This window comes from Gorilla gorilla, chromosome 10 (assembly GCF_029281585.2).
Source record: "Gorilla gorilla gorilla isolate KB3781 chromosome 10, NHGRI_mGorGor1-v2.1_pri, whole genome shotgun sequence".
Taxonomy (NCBI): domain Eukaryota; kingdom Metazoa; phylum Chordata; class Mammalia; order Primates; family Hominidae; genus Gorilla; species Gorilla gorilla.
The window spans coordinates 15,615,749-15,630,684 of NC_073234.2; the positions used below are offsets into that span (position 1 = coordinate 15,615,749).

The 14,936-nt window shown below is 50.8% G+C and overlaps 1 protein-coding gene and 1 long non-coding RNA gene across 2 annotated transcripts in view; one reads left to right on the forward strand and one right to left on the reverse strand.

Moving 5' to 3' along the window:
* The window catches only part of LOC134756539 (uncharacterized), a 33,336-nt gene extending 29,619 nt beyond the window's left edge, over positions 1-3,717 (reverse strand). Inside the window, exons 1-2 of the long non-coding RNA XR_010129281.1 lie at positions 3,494-3,717; positions 2,296-2,427 (exon numbers count right to left, since the gene is read on the reverse strand). This is a non-coding gene — a long non-coding RNA (uncharacterized lncRNA). The remainder of the gene's footprint in view (positions 1-2,295; positions 2,428-3,493) is intronic.
* A 9,214-nt stretch (positions 3,718-12,931) lies between these two features.
* LOC134756540 (putative ATP-dependent RNA helicase DDX12) lies at positions 12,932-14,630 on the forward strand. The gene is made up of 3 exons (XM_063693734.1): positions 12,932-13,218; positions 13,603-13,711; positions 14,394-14,630. Exons 1-3 carry the CDS (start codon positions 13,181-13,183, stop codon positions 14,628-14,630), a joined length of 384 nt encoding a protein of 127 aa, XP_063549804.1. The 5' UTR covers positions 12,932-13,180.
* Positions 14,631-14,936: the final 306 nt, after the last annotated feature.

Sequence of the window (14,936 nt, forward strand, 5' to 3'; positions counted from 1 at the left end):
TCAGTAGAGCAGAGTGTGTACCCCAATCCCAGCTTGGTTCAGATCTGCATTTAGCTCATGGAACCTGGCTGCTCCCCAGGTCCTGAGGAAAAAAACGGTCTCTCTGTGGGTATGATAAAGGATGGGCCTGTCCCCAGGACCCTGTGAGAGGGAAGCCCAATGTCCCACCAGGTTGGCAGGGCTGGGGAAGGGAAAGTGTTATGGCAGCCCCAAGAAAAAAAAGAGGCAGCAGAGGGAGCAGGACAGCGCTCACATGGAACTCATGCCACTGCCTGAGGGGAGGGAGGAGTGCACGCCAGTGACGTCAGGAGGCAGAGAAGCACAGTTCCAGGGCGGCTTTCCCCCTCACTTCCTGCCATGTTACTCTGATTGCCTCCAGGTGAGCCTGCCCACTTTGTGCCCAGGGGCCTGTAGAAAACCACAGCTCCCCATGGTTATGGCCCCAGGAGTGGGGCAGAGCAGGGAGGAGTCCTGGACAAAGGAGAGGCAGGGGCAGGAGGGTGTGGGCCTCAAACTCCAGGAGGGGGCCCTTCTCATGGGTCCTGCTTTCTGGCTTCTCCTTCCTTACCCCTGGGCTGATCACTTGGGGAAGAACTGAGACAAAGTTTCTCACCCTCAGGCCCAAAGGGTTTAATTACTGGGCCCTTAGGGAGGTGTGAGCCCCCTGAAAGGATGCAAGATTTTGTTTTGTTTTGTTTTTTGAGACAGAGTTTCGCACCTGTCACCCAGGCTGGAGTGCAGTGGCGTGATCTCACCACACTACAACCTGCACCTCCCAGGTTCAAGTGATTCTCCTGCCTCAGCCTCTGGAGTAGCTGGGATTACAGGTGGCTGCCACCACGCCTGGCTAATTTTTTGTATTTTTAGTAGAGACAGGGTTTCGCCATGTTGGGCAGGCTGGTCTTGAACTCCTGACCTCAGGTGATCCGACTGGCTCCGCCTCCCAAAGGGATTACATGAGCCACTGTGCTTGGCCACGATGAAAGGTTTTGTGTGGAGAGCATGTACATGCCTTTCTGGGAAAACAGTCCACAGCTCTTATTCTCAGCAGGCTTCCCGGTCAAAAAAGGTTAGAACTCTTGCTACAGAGCTGTGGAAGCAGCTAGGTGAGGGGCCTGCCAAGGGCACTCTGGGCACTACCTGGGCACTCTCGAGCCCATCATCCCCTAGGCAGGCTGCACTGCTTGGTATTTGCAGAGCTGAGGGGGTGGGGCATGTGGGGACTGTGAAATCGCCCTGAGATGATCCACAGTCCTCAGCTGGGAAGTGAGCGGTGCATCTCCTGCAGTGTCCTCCATCCCTAGAGCCATGGGGCCAGGAGAACTGGCCCTTGCAGCAAGTGAAAAGCCTATTATTGATTCCCTCCCTAGCCATGTAGACAGTGAACCAAGACACTCATATCAGGTAAATGCCTTGTTCTCTGTTACCAAGGTAACCAGTAGGCATTCCCAGATACAGTGAAGGTCCTCACACCAAGATATGCACCTGGCCACCTGAGAAAAGAGAAAGGACTATCTGAGGGGATGGGGCTGAGCTGGGTGTGGAGTGGTCCTTGTGGGTCTTGGAGAGTGGGAGGGGGAGCAGCATGAGCCAGGCCTCGAGGCAGAAGGACAACCAGGAGACAGCCTGGAAAAAGTGCTGGACCCACAAGGGCTCAAGGCTGGCCAGAGGGGAGGTGGGATAAGCTGTAAAGTCCTGAGGTCTGAAGATTGGCCCTGGCAGGAAGAAACCAGGTAAGGTGGGGTGTTACCTACACCCTCGGGGCCAGATGCAGGCCAGAGCCAGCCAATTACCAGGCCCTTAGGGAGGTGTGAGCCCCTTGAAATGATGCAAGGTTTTTTGTTTTTGTTTTGGAGACGGAGTTTCGCTCTTGTCACACAGGCTGGCACCTTTGCCCAGAGCACGCACCAAGACTTCTGGCTCTGAGTGTGACATCGTCTGGGTAAAAGCCCCAGCCCCCACCAGGACCACCTACCCCCTAGACTACTTCAGGTGCTGAGCCCAAGCCAGGGGCAGGAAGCTAAACTGATGCCTAGGGTAATCCCAACAAAGTCCCTGGTTCCCCGCAGCTATGGGGCTGACAGGGAATTACAGCCCAAACCCCAGATGCTGGCTCTCAAACTAACACTGAGCCCTCAGTGCCCACAGGGAGATACAATCAGCACACTTTCCAGATGGGGAAATGGGATCAGAGAAGTGCAACAGCCTTGCCCAATGCCCCAGACCAGGGCTCCAGGCCCAGAGTGTTCTTTTGTCACTGTGTTCAGAGGGCAGCAGCTGCTGTGATGTACCCACCTGAGCCTGGCAGCTTTCTCCAACTTTGGAAGCCCAGGAGCATGGCCCCTGTCCACAGATGCACCTGGCATGAGGCGTGCCCAGAGGGACAGAGGCAGATGAGTTTCGTCTCCTCCACTGGATTGTGAGGGCCTAGAAGGAGACAAGGGTCTGCTTGAGAAGGCAGTGAATAGCAAACAACCTGAGGCAGTGCCCCTCTGGATGGATGCGCAGTGCCTGGATGGAACCTGGCTCCGACAGAGCTCAGTTCTGCAGGTCCCTGAGGCATGGAGAGTTCACAGCTACCAAGTGTAGGAGTCTGGATTCAAAGCCAACGGCGTGACTCCAAAGTCCCTGCCCTAGCCCCTGGACCACCCTTGCAGGCCCATCAGATGCCCAGGCCAGCAGCACAGCCGGCCAAGACCAGGGAAACTTGGGGAGCCTCAGAACACCCCCAGGTATTCCAACCTAATCCTGGTACCCCGCCTCTCACCACCCTTCTTCCTGCTTTAACCTCAACCCCTACACAAAGCCTGGGCCACTTAATGTGGCATCAAACAGATGCCTCAATAAATCAGTCTAATCTTGAAAAAAAAAAAGACTTAACAGATATACAATTGCACGTTAGAATGCTAAAGACCATAAACATATAACAACTTAAAGTACATATAAATTCAATATATATCCAATCATTGTAACTATGACACAGTAGAATATTAAAATACTATTTTCAAAATGTATACAAGCTTAATGTTCTATGTATTCAAACTATTTATTCAAAATACAAATCATCAACATAAATTGCCACTAATATTCAGTCCCTTCACAGGACACGTGATTCACTGGGAGTTAATAAATTAGCAGCCGGCAGGCAGTGACACACAGCAAAAATGAAAACCAAGAGGTGAAATAGTTCTGAAATAAAGGTTTTAAAGCTAACAGAAATCACTGAATTACTAAGTCATTAGCACTAATTTTGAGCCAACTAACTAATTAATATGAGATGATACAATGTCCTATACTTTGGTAAATACAGACTATGTTTAAACAATGTCTGTAACGTGACTTGTAAAATGCTCCTGGCTTTACAAAGATGTGATTAAGATGTAGTAACACATGCTAAACCATTTCCCCCTGCAGAGCATGTGGTAACTTTCATCAGTCACATTGAGAGTCCAGAAGATAAAGCAAAAGGTCATGGATTTCGCTGAGAACTTACCAGAGTTGAACTCCCTCATTTTCCGTTCCCCAGAATTGGCGGGTTCTGGGACTGGTGGCTGTGGTGGCTCGTTGGTCTTTGTCTCTTAGAAGGTGGGGAATAATCATCATCTTGAAAAAGAAAAAATGGTCATTACTGAAGGAACCATCTTAGGTTACAGCCACCTCTGGGTCAATTCCCAACATTCAAAAGCTGAGCAGGGCTTTAAAGCTATCTTGTTAATAATTATTTCTGTATTGCGAACTTCAGCATACTTTTTTCTAGTTACATTTGAAATGTTATTCTTTTGGGATGTGCTCAAGTGAGTACTGCTTTTTCCTCTGCCTTGCTTCATTACTTTTTAGTTTCCTTCATTTGAATCATCATTGTAAGTCTCCCCTTCTCCTCAAATAACTTTCAAATTGCTGCCAAGAACTATGTTCTATCTTAAGGCTTTTGAGAAAAAACTTTCAATGAAGATAGCCACCTAAAGTTATACAAATATAGAAGAAACGGGATAAAATAAAGCTTAGATTGGAAAAAATATTTAAGATTATACAAAATTCACACGTAAACAAGGGAAGCTGAGTAATTGTATGTTCAAATACTTTTAACAAGTGCAAAACATGTAGGCTTAAAGAAATAGAGCTGGCCAGGCATGGTGGTTCACGCCTGTAATTCCAAGAGTTTGGGAGGCCAAGGCAGGCAGATAACTTGAGGTCAGGAATTCGAGACCAGCTTGGCCAACAGAGTGAAACCCTCTCTCTACTAAAAATACAAAAATTAGGCCAGGAGTGATGGCTCATGCCTGTGATCCCAGCACTTTGAGAGGCCGAGGCAGGTAGATCACCTGAGGTCAGGAGTTTGAGACCAGCCTAACCAACATAGGGAAACCCCATCTCTACTAAAACTACAACATTAGCCGGGTGTGGTGGCACATGCCTGTAATCCCAGCTACTCAGGAGGCTGAGGCAGGAGAATCCCTTGAACCCAAAAGGCAAAGATTGTGGTGAGCCGAGATTGTGCCATTGCACTCCAGCCTGGGCAAAAACAGCAAAACTCCGTCTCAAAAAAAAAAAAAAGAAAAAATTAGCCAGGCGTGGTGGCGCATGCCTGTAATCCCAGCTACTTGGGAGGCTGAGGCAGGAGAATCGCTTGAACCCAGGAGGCTGAAGTTGCGGTGAGCTGAGAGTGCACCATTGCACTCCAGCCTGGGTAGCAGAGCAAGACCCTGTCTCAAAAAAAAAAAAAAAAGAGAGAGAGAGGGAGAGAAAGAAAGAAAGAGGACTACATTATTTATGAAACAGATACTGTTAACTCAGTCACCAGAAAGCCTGTGTATAAATGAGCAGTGAGATATTCAAGCACAGCACACACACACTTCTCAGGACAGCTGTCGTGAGAGTTCCATGCTCGTTTCCTTCTGGATACATCAGCAACTCACTCTGCTATGATCCTGCAATACATCTCATGTTAGAATTAGAGACATCTGGGCCAGGCACAGTGGCTGACACCTGTAATCCTAACACTTTGGGAAGCCGAGGCAGGCAGATCACCTAAAGTCAGGAGTTCGAGACCAGCCTGGTCAACATGGTGAAATGCTGTCTCTACCAAAAATACAAAAAATTAGCTGGGCATGGTGGCACGCGCCTGTAATCCCAGCTACTCGGGAGCCTGAGGCAGGAGAATCGCTTGAACCCGGGAGGTGGAGCTTGCAGTAAGCCGAGATTGTGCCACTGCACTCCAGCATGGGGGACGGAGCAAGGCTCTGTCAAAAAAAAAAAAAAAAAAAAAAAAAACAGAAAAAGAAAAAGAAAAAAGAATTAGAGACATCTGGATCAAATCAGCTGCCAGTCTCACAAAGTGTCGGGTAACATCCTATTAAGATTGCTGCTTACACATCATCTATAAAATACTGAAAATATCATTTTAAGAAATCTTTTTTTTATTTTGAGACAGAGTTTTGCTCGTTGCCCAGGCTGGAGTGCAATGGTGTGATCTCAGCTCACTGCAATCTCTGCCCCCTGGGTTCAAGCAATTCTCCTTCCTCAGCCTCCTGAGTAGCTGGGATTACAGGCATGCACCACCACGCCTGACTAATTTTGCATTTTCAGTTGAGACAGGGTTTCTCCATATTGGTCAGGCTGGTCTCGAACTCCTGACCTCAGGTGATGCACGGACCTTGGACTCCCAAAGTGCTGGGATTACAGGTGTGAGCCACCATGCCTAGCCAAGAAACCCTTATTTTAAAACAAGCAAGGCGCGGTGGCTCATGCCTATAATCCCAGCACTTTGGGAAGCCAAGGCGGGTGGATCACTTGACGTCAGTAGTTTGAGACCAGCCTGGGCAACATGTTGTAACCCCATCTCTACTAAAAATATATTTTAAAAATTAGCTGGGCATGGTGGTGGGCACCTGTAATCCCAGCTTCTCAGGAGGCTGAGGCAGGAGAACCACTTGAACCTGGAAGGTGGAGGTTGCAGTGAGCGTAGATCACGCCACTGCACTCTAGCCTGGGTGACAATAGAAAGACTCCATCTCAAAAACAAAACAAAACAAAACAAAACAAAAAACCACTAAAAAAAAGACTCCATTTCAAAAACAAAACTGAAACCAAAAACACAACACAAATGTAGTACACAAATGAAAATAATTACTGTGTTAAACACAGTTTCATAGAAAATAAAAGACCAATCAAATACAATAAGCTGCCTTTTTAGATGGGTATGTTATTCTTCTTTCACAGCTAAAGAAACAGGCTCAGAGAATGTTATTTGAGTGGACCGTGTTGCATTTCTGGACAGCGCAGCTGAGATCAGACTTTGTGTGTAACTCCACTAGCCTACCAGGGTGCCTCTCATAAAGGTAAGAAATGTAAATTTGGCCTAATATACAGAGTTACCAGGGCAGCACTGGGTCAATTCTACATACAGTACTTCTATGTTCATCAAGGGAAACCTTAAGGGAAAGTGAAAATGCTTCTAGAGGCGACTGGACACAAGCACCTTTGCTTGTTGCCTTTGGGCTCTTCTTCTAAGGCCAACAGTGACCTGAAATTATTGACTGGCTTTTCCAATCAAGTGGACAAAATGGTACCAAGGTCGCCAACATCGATGTAGAACATCGATGTTCTACAACATTGCTTAACGCAAGGGGAGATGCTCCTGACTCAGTGTGTTTAATTGCTCACCTACTTCTTTTTCTGCCCTCTTGGGCTTCTGAAATGAAAAGAACCCTGGGGTGATACAGTGAGTCAAAGGGGTGCCAGCCGCATCACAGCAAAATAGATTCCTAAAAAATCCCTGACCTAAGATGACAGCCTTGGCTGGATCAGTTTGAATGTGCTGATAGTGGACATGGTAGAATGAAGGTGGTTGAAATGTTCATATTAAAGAACTTCCACCCAGATTGCAAGAAAAGAGAGAGGAATGGAGATGGCAGCATGAGCCCCTACAATAAAAGCAGATGTTTTGAGATCAGTTATATTTCTTCTGACAAAAATTAAAGATAGAAACCAAAGCTTAGCCTGAGACTACAATTAATTGGGCAATAAGCCAGAGGCACATATGGCATAGACAGATTTAAACATTTCTCCCTGATATTAATACAAACACTAAAATTACAAATACATGGATTCCAAATAAAACAAATATGTAAAAAATGTACTGAATAAACACTGGGGTCCACAGCAGTATTTGAAGGAGATCTCACAAACAGGTTTGGTTTCTGAAGGTTAGAACTGGTTGTCTAGAGAATTCATTTCATTCCAGAGAAAGAAAGAGAGGAATTTCTTGGGTTCCTTCAGGAATGCATCTAGCTTTGCCTCATCTTTGTTTGAACTATGGATACGGCAGAAGAAAACATGAGGATTTCACAGATTTAAGGTGCAAAAAGTCACTGGGTTCTCTAAGAAGTCTGGGATTCTTCTGCTGGAAAAATAAGTTTGTTGAGAAAAAATGAGTTGGAGGAGGCTGTTATTGAAGTGAAGCAGAATTGTTTTTACTAATCTGCTTATTACCCACCCTGTAGTGTGGAAACAAATTATTCATGCACAAGGTCCTCTTACTGTTCCTAGAATGCAGTGGAAAGAGAACAGATTAGTTTTCCTCCCTCAGAACACAACCCCTAGAAACATCCTACCTCAGATGAGATATTGCCTAATTATTTTCAAAAGACCGTGAAAAATCATGGATATAAATGTTTGCTGCAAAATAAATACACGCTAGAAACAGAAGCATCTGGGTCACAGCTATATTAGAGCTACCTGTGTTCCCCTGTCACTGACATTAAAACAAAAATGTCCAATACAATCATTCACAGCGTGGGAGAGGGGAAGTTGAAGGATGGAAAGGCCAGGCATAAAAGGATTTCAGAATTTCTGTCCATAAGGAAGTGGCTTTGTGCACTGTCTGTTACTGCGTGCAAGGTGAAATTTGAAGAATGAAAACGTGCAGTAACAAGGGCTCCTTTGTCCAACTCACCTCTCCAGATACCAAGTTTCAGACATGTTGCATTTTAATTGAAAGGTTGATATAATTTTTTTTAAAGAACACTTGCGGTGTTTGAAGTGACAAAGGCTGCTGTGACAAAAAAGCAGGGAAAGGGAATTTTTTTTTAAAGCAAACAACAACAACAAAAACCCCACAGAAAAGCAAACAACAAACAAACAAAAAACAGAGGAAGAAGTCGAACACCCTGGGCTGTGACTACTTCCAGGAAGGGGCTACAAGAGGCAGTTGGAAATTCTATTTGTTTTGCAACTGTGGGTTTTCTGGCCTGCTTCCTTTCTAAAGTATATTACTCTGCTTTTGGTTCATGAAGTTATCCATTTCTGTTTTCTGGAACAGCTATGTATTTTCTTTATCTATCATCTATCTATCTATTTACCATCTATCTTTTCTACCTTTCGCTATCAAGAGCTTGGGTCAAGCAGGATAGAATTCAAGTGTATGTTCACTCTACCATTTAAAACAAGAGCTCTTGTAGGCATTCTCCATCACATCATAAACCTGAGCTTTCTAAAACAGGGTGTGGCAAACTACCATGCATGGACCATGTCTGACACAGTCTGCATTTGTAAGTAAAGTTGTAATGGGACACAGCCAATACCTGTGTTACATAATGTCTCTGGCTACTTTCATGGTATAATGGAAAAGCTGAGTCATTGAGAGAGAGAGACCACATGGCTTGGAAAACTTAAATTTAGCCCCTTGCAGAAAACACTTGCTGACTCTTCTTTTAAAAGATCTCTGTTTAGAATGCTACCTAATGCGTTCTGCATAGAATCACAACTCTTTACTACAATCGACACAGCTTCAGCCCTGCTTCTATATCCAGCCTCATCTATTTCTGCTCCTCCTCCTTATTTTCCTTCTGGCCATGCTGATGGGTTGTCAGCTTCCCAGATGTGCGAGAATCTCTCCTCCCTTCCCAACATTCTCATGCTCTCCCTCTGCCTCTCAAGAACTTCCTGCCCCATCTCTCATGACAAATCCTTTCTACATTCTTTAAGATGCAGCCCCTTTGCTCCTTCCTTAAGGATGTCTGTCTGGCTCTATTTTGGGTGACGTGCTCCTTCTGCATCTCCCAGAGCCAGCCTGTGTGTGTCAGCTACAACATTTCTTTGCATCTCTGTGTCATATATCACCAAATCTGCCTAAGCTTGCATGAGTCACTGCATGACAACTTCAGACTCCACCAGCATTGTCCACACTAACCACAAGGCTTAGACATTCGTCCAGTATGCTCGGGGTTGTGGGGTGGTAGCAGTAACCAGCTGGTGACCACCATTTCTTACATCAGAATCAAATCTGTAGATCTCTGCCATTCATAAGTATTTGGAGTTTAAAATTAGCATAAAGATTTTACTTAAAATAAGAACAAATGGCTTGAGTAGGCTTTTGGAACATAGGATGTCTCAACTGGTTGATTTCTGTGTTCAATATTCCCACATGAATCTAAACACGACTCTGCTCTTAGTAGCTATGTGACCCTGGGAAAGTCACTCAATCTCCCTCAGCTAAATTTTGTTGTGTGAGTAATGAGGAGAGAGCTGTGATTTGTATTTAGTGAATAATAACAAACAAAAGGCATTTAGCTTTCTGGAACCTGGTATGTAGTAGAACCTCATGAAATACTAGCTCTGTTGATAAAACTAGACTGAAAGAAGCTTTCAAAGTCAACAACAATTTGAGGCAGTGAAGGACGTAGAGGAGAAGCTGCTGCTGCAGCCTGTAGCTCTTGGAAGCCCGCTTTGCCCATGATTTAGCAGGAATGTATTACCCTTCCACGAGAAGGCACTGCCCAGAGAAACCAAGGCCATTCTTTGAAGACAAACATGTCTTAATAGCTTTTACATTATGTAATAATGTAATACAAATAATAATCAGTAATGTGAAATTATTTACAGTACCCTAACCCTAACCCTAAACCTAAACCCCAACCCCAACCCTAACCCCTAACCCTAACCCAAACCCTAACCCTGAACCCGAACCCTTAACCCGAACCCGAACCCCTAACCCTAACCCCTAACCCTAACCCTACCCTAACCCTAACCCCAACCCCTAACCCTAACCCCTAACCCTAACCCCTACCCTTCCATGAGGAAGCACTGCCCAGAGAAACCAAGGCCATTCTTTGAAGACAAACATGTCTTAATAGCCTTTACATTATGTAATAATGTAATACAAATAATAATTTATTATTAGTAATGTGAAATTATTTACAGTACCCTAACCCTAACCCTAACCCTAAACCCCAACCACAACCCTAACCCCTAACCCTAACCCAACCCTAAACCAAACCCTGACCCTAACCCTGAACCCGAACCCGAACCCTTAACCCGAACCCGAACCCCTAACCCTAACCCCTAACCCTAACCCTAACACAACCCTAACCCCAACCCCTAACCCCTAACCCTAACCCTAACCCTAACCCTTACCCTTCCATGAGGAGGCACTGCCCAGAGAAACCAAGGCCATTCTTTGAAGACAAACATGTCTTAACAGCCTTTACATTATGTAATAATGTAATACAAACAATAATTTATTATTAGTAATGTGAAATTATTTACAGTACCCTAACCCTAACCCTAAACCCTAACCCTAAACCCCAACCCCAACCCTAACCCCTACCCCTAACCCAACCCTAACCCTAACCCAAACCCTAACCCTAAAACCCTAAAACCCTAAAATCCTCGCCCTCACCCTAAACCCGAAACCCTCAGCCTCGCCCTCGCCCCAGCCCCAGCCCTAACCCTAACCCTAAGCCTCATTATTCAGTGCTGCAAACAGGAAGGATTTTGTTCACCGTCGATGCGGCTCCGAGTTGTCCCGACGCGAGGCCGTGCCCCCAAAGTCTCTACCGAAAAAGTTGCTCCGCCTTTGCGGTGTCTCCCGGGTCTGTGCTATGCAGAAGGCAGCTCCGCCCTCGCGGTGCCCGTTGCCCGCCAGGGTCTGTGGTGAGGAGAACGCAGCTCCGCCTTCGCAACGGCACCGCGCCGGCGCCGGCGCAGAGAGGCGCACCGCGCCGGCGCCGGCGCAGAGAGGCGCACCGCGCCGGCGCCGGCGCAGAGAGGCGCACCGCGCCGGCGCCGGCGCAGAGAGGCGCACCGCGCCGGCGCCGGCGCAGAGAGGCGCACCGCGCCGGCGCCGGCGCAGAGAGGCGCACCGCGCCGGCGCCGGCGCAGAGAGGCGCACCGCGCCGGCGCCGGCGCAGAGAGGCGCACCGCGCCGGCGCCGGCGCAGAGAGGCGCACCGCGCCGGCGCCGGCGCAGAGAGGCGCACCGCGCCGGCGCCGGCGCAGAGAGGCGCACCGCGCCGGCGCCGGCGCAGAGAGGCGCACCGCGCCGGCGCCGGCGCAGAGAGGCGCACCGCGCCGGCGCCGGCGCAGAGAGGCGCACCGCGCCGGCGCCGGCGCAGAGAGGCGCACCGCGCCGGCGCCGGCGCAGAGAGGCGCACCGCGCCGGCGCCGGCGCAGAGAGGCGCACCGCGCCGGCGCCGGCGCAGAGAGGCGCACCGCGCCGGCGCCGGCGCAGAGAGGCGCACCGCGCCGGCGCCGGCGCAGAGAGGCGCACCGCGCCGGCGCCGGCGCAGAGAGGCGCACCGCGCCGGCGCCGGCGCAGAGAGGCGCACCGCGCCGGCGCCGGCGCAGAGAGGCGCACCGCGCCGGCGCCGGCGCAGAGAGGCGCACCGCGCCGGCGCCGGCGCAGAGAGGCGCACCGCGCCGGCGCCGGCGCAGAGAGGCGCACCGCGCCGGCGCCGGCGCAGAGAGGCGCACCGCGCCGGCGCCGGCGCAGAGAGGCGCACCGCGCCGGCGCCGGCGCAGAGAGGCGCACCGCGCCGGCGCCGGCGCAGAGAGGCGCACCGCGCCGGCGCCGGCGCAGAGAGGCGCACCGCGCCGGCGCCGGCGCAGAGAGGCGCACCGCGCCGGCGCCGGCGCAGAGAGGCGCAGAGACACATGCTAGCGCGTCCTGGGGGGAGGCGCGGCGCAGGCGCAGAGACCACGCCTATGGGCGGGGGTTGTGGGGCGCGTGGTGCAGGAGCAAAGTCGCACGGCGCCGGGCTGGGGGCGGGGGGTGGGGAGGGGCGGCCCCGTGCAGGCGCAGAAACGCACGTCGCGGCGGCGCGGTGCAGAGACGGGTGGAACGTCAGTAATCCGAAAAGTCGGGCTCGACCGCCCCCTGCTTGCAGCCGGGCACTACAGGACACGCTTGCTCACGGTGCAGTGCCAGTGCGCCCCCTGCTGGCAACTAGGGCAACTGCAGGGCTCTCTTGCTTAGAGTGGTGGCCAGCGGCCTCTGCTGGCGCCGGGGCACTGCAGGGCCCTCTTGCTTACTGTATAGTGGTGGCACGCCGCCTGCTGGCAGCTAGGGACATTGCAGGGTCCTCTTGCTCACAGTGTAGAGGCGGCACGCCCGCCTGCTGGCAGCTGCGGACACTGCCGGGCCCTCTTGCTCCAACAGTAGTGGCGGATTATGGGAAAACACCCGGAGCATATGCTGTTTGGTCTCAGTAGACTCCTAAATATGGGATTCCTGGGTTTAAAAGTATAAAATAAATGTTTAATTTGTTAACTGATTACCATCAGACTTGTACTGTTCTGTATCCCACCAGCAATGTCTAGGAATGCCTGTTTCTCCACAAAGTGTTTACTTCTGGATTTTTGCCAGTCTAACAGGTGAAGCCCTGGAGATTCTTATTAGTGATTTGGGCTGGGGCCTGGCCATGTGTATTTTTTTAAATTTCCACTGATGATTTTGCTGCATGGCCGGTGTTGAGAATGACTGTGCAAATTTGCCGGATTTCCTTTGCTGTTCCTGCATGTAGTTTAAACGAGATTGCCAGCACCGGGTATCGTTCACCATTTTTCTTTTTCTTAATTTGCCGTCAGCCTTTTCTTTGACCTCTTCTTTCTGTTCATGTGTATTTGCTGTCTCTTAGCCCAGACTTCCCGTGTCCTTTCCACCGGGCCTTTGGGAGGTCACAGGGTCTTGATGCTGTGGTCTTCGTCTGCAGGTGTCTGACTTTCAGCAACTGCTGGCCTGTGCCAGGGTGGAAGCTGAGCACTGGAGTGGAGTTTTCCTGTGGAGAGGAGCCATGCCTAGAGTGGGATGGGCCATTGTTCATATTCTGGCCCGTGTTGTCTGCATGTAACCTAATACCACAACCAGGCATGGGGGAAAGATTGGAGGAAAGATTGGAGGAAAGATGAGTGAGAGGATCAACTTCTCTGACAACCTAGGCCAGTAAGTAGTGCTCCTGCTCATCTCCTTGGCTGTGATACACGGCCGGCCTCGCTCCAGCAGCTGGACCCCTACCTGCCGTCTGCTGCCATCGGAGCCCAAAGCCGGGCTGTGACTGCTCAGACCAGCCGGCTGGAGGGAGGGTCTCAGCAGCTCTGGCTTTGGCCCTGGGAGAGCAGGTGGAAGATCAGGCAGGCCATCGCTGCTGCAAAACCCAGTGGATTGGCCTAGGTGGGATCTCTGAGCTGAACAAGCCCTCTCCGGGTGGTAGGTGCAGAGAGGGGAGGGGCAGAGCCGCAGGCACAGCCAAGAGGGCTGAGGAAATGGTAGAACGGAGCAGCTGGTGATGTGTGGGCCCACCGGCCCCAGGCTCCTGTCTCCCCCTAGGTGTGTGGTGATGCCAGGCATGCCCTTCCCCAGCATCAGGTCTCCAGAGCTGCAGAAGACGACGGCCGACTTGGATCACACTCTTGTGAGTGTCCCCAGTGTTGCAGAGGTGAGAGGAGAGTAGGCAGTGAGTGGGAATGGCGTCGCCCCTAGGGCTGTGCTGGGCCGGCGTCTCCTGTCTCCTGGCGAGGCTTGGATGCCCCTCCACACCCTCTTGATCTTCCCTGTGATGTCATCTGGAGCCCTGCTGCTTGCGGTGGCTTATGAAGCCTCCTGGTCTGGCTCCAAGGCCTGGCAGAGTCTTTCCCAGGGAAAGCTACAAGCAGGAAACAGTCCGCATGGGTCATCCCCTTCACTCCCAGCTCAGAGCCCAGGCCAGGGGCCCCCAAGAAAGGCTCTGGTGGAGAGCCTGTGCATGAAGGCTGTCAACCAGTCCATAGGCAAGCCTGGCTGCCTCCAGCTGGGTGGACAGACAGGGGCTGGAGAAGTGGAGAAGAGGAAAGAGGGGCTGCCTGCCCTGTCTCCCACCTGAGGCTGAGGAAGGAGAGGGGGATGCACTGTTGGGGAGGCAGCTGTAACTCAAAAGCCTTAGCCTCTGTTCCCACGAAGGCAGGGCCATCAGGCACCAAAGGGATTCTGCCAGCATAGTGCTCCTGGACCAGTGACACACCTGGCACCCTGTCCTGGACAAGCTGTTGGCCTGGATCTGAGCCCTCGTGGAGGTCAAAGCCACCTTTGGTTCTGCCATTGCTGCTGTGCGGAAGTTCAGTCCTGCCTTTTCCTTTCCTGAGAGCCTCCACCACCCCGAGATCGCATTTATCACTGCCTTTTGTCTGCCCAGTTTCACCAGAAGTAGGCCTCTTCCTGACAGTCAGCTGCACCACTGCCTGGCGCTGCGCCCTTCCTTCGCTCTGCCCGCTGGAGACGGTGTTTGTCATGGGCCTGGTCTGCAGGGATCCTGCTACAAAGGTGAAACCCAGGAGAGTGTGGAGTCCAGAGTGTTGCCAGGACCCAGGCACAGGCATTAGTGCCCATTGGAGAAAACGGGAATCCCGAATGGTGGGTCCTGGCCATCCGTGAGGTCTTCCCAGGGCAGCTCCCCTCTGTGGAATCCAATCTGTCTTCCGTCCTGCGTGGCAGAGGGCCAGGCTTCTCACTGGGCCTCTGCAGGAGGCTGCCATTTCTGTCCTGCCCATCTTCTTAGAAGCGAGACGGAGCAGACCCATCTGCTTCTGCCCTTTCTATAATAACTAAAGTTAGCTGCCCTGGACTATTCACTCCCTAGTCTTAATTTAAAAAGATCCCCATGGCCACAGGGCCCCTGCCTGGGGGCT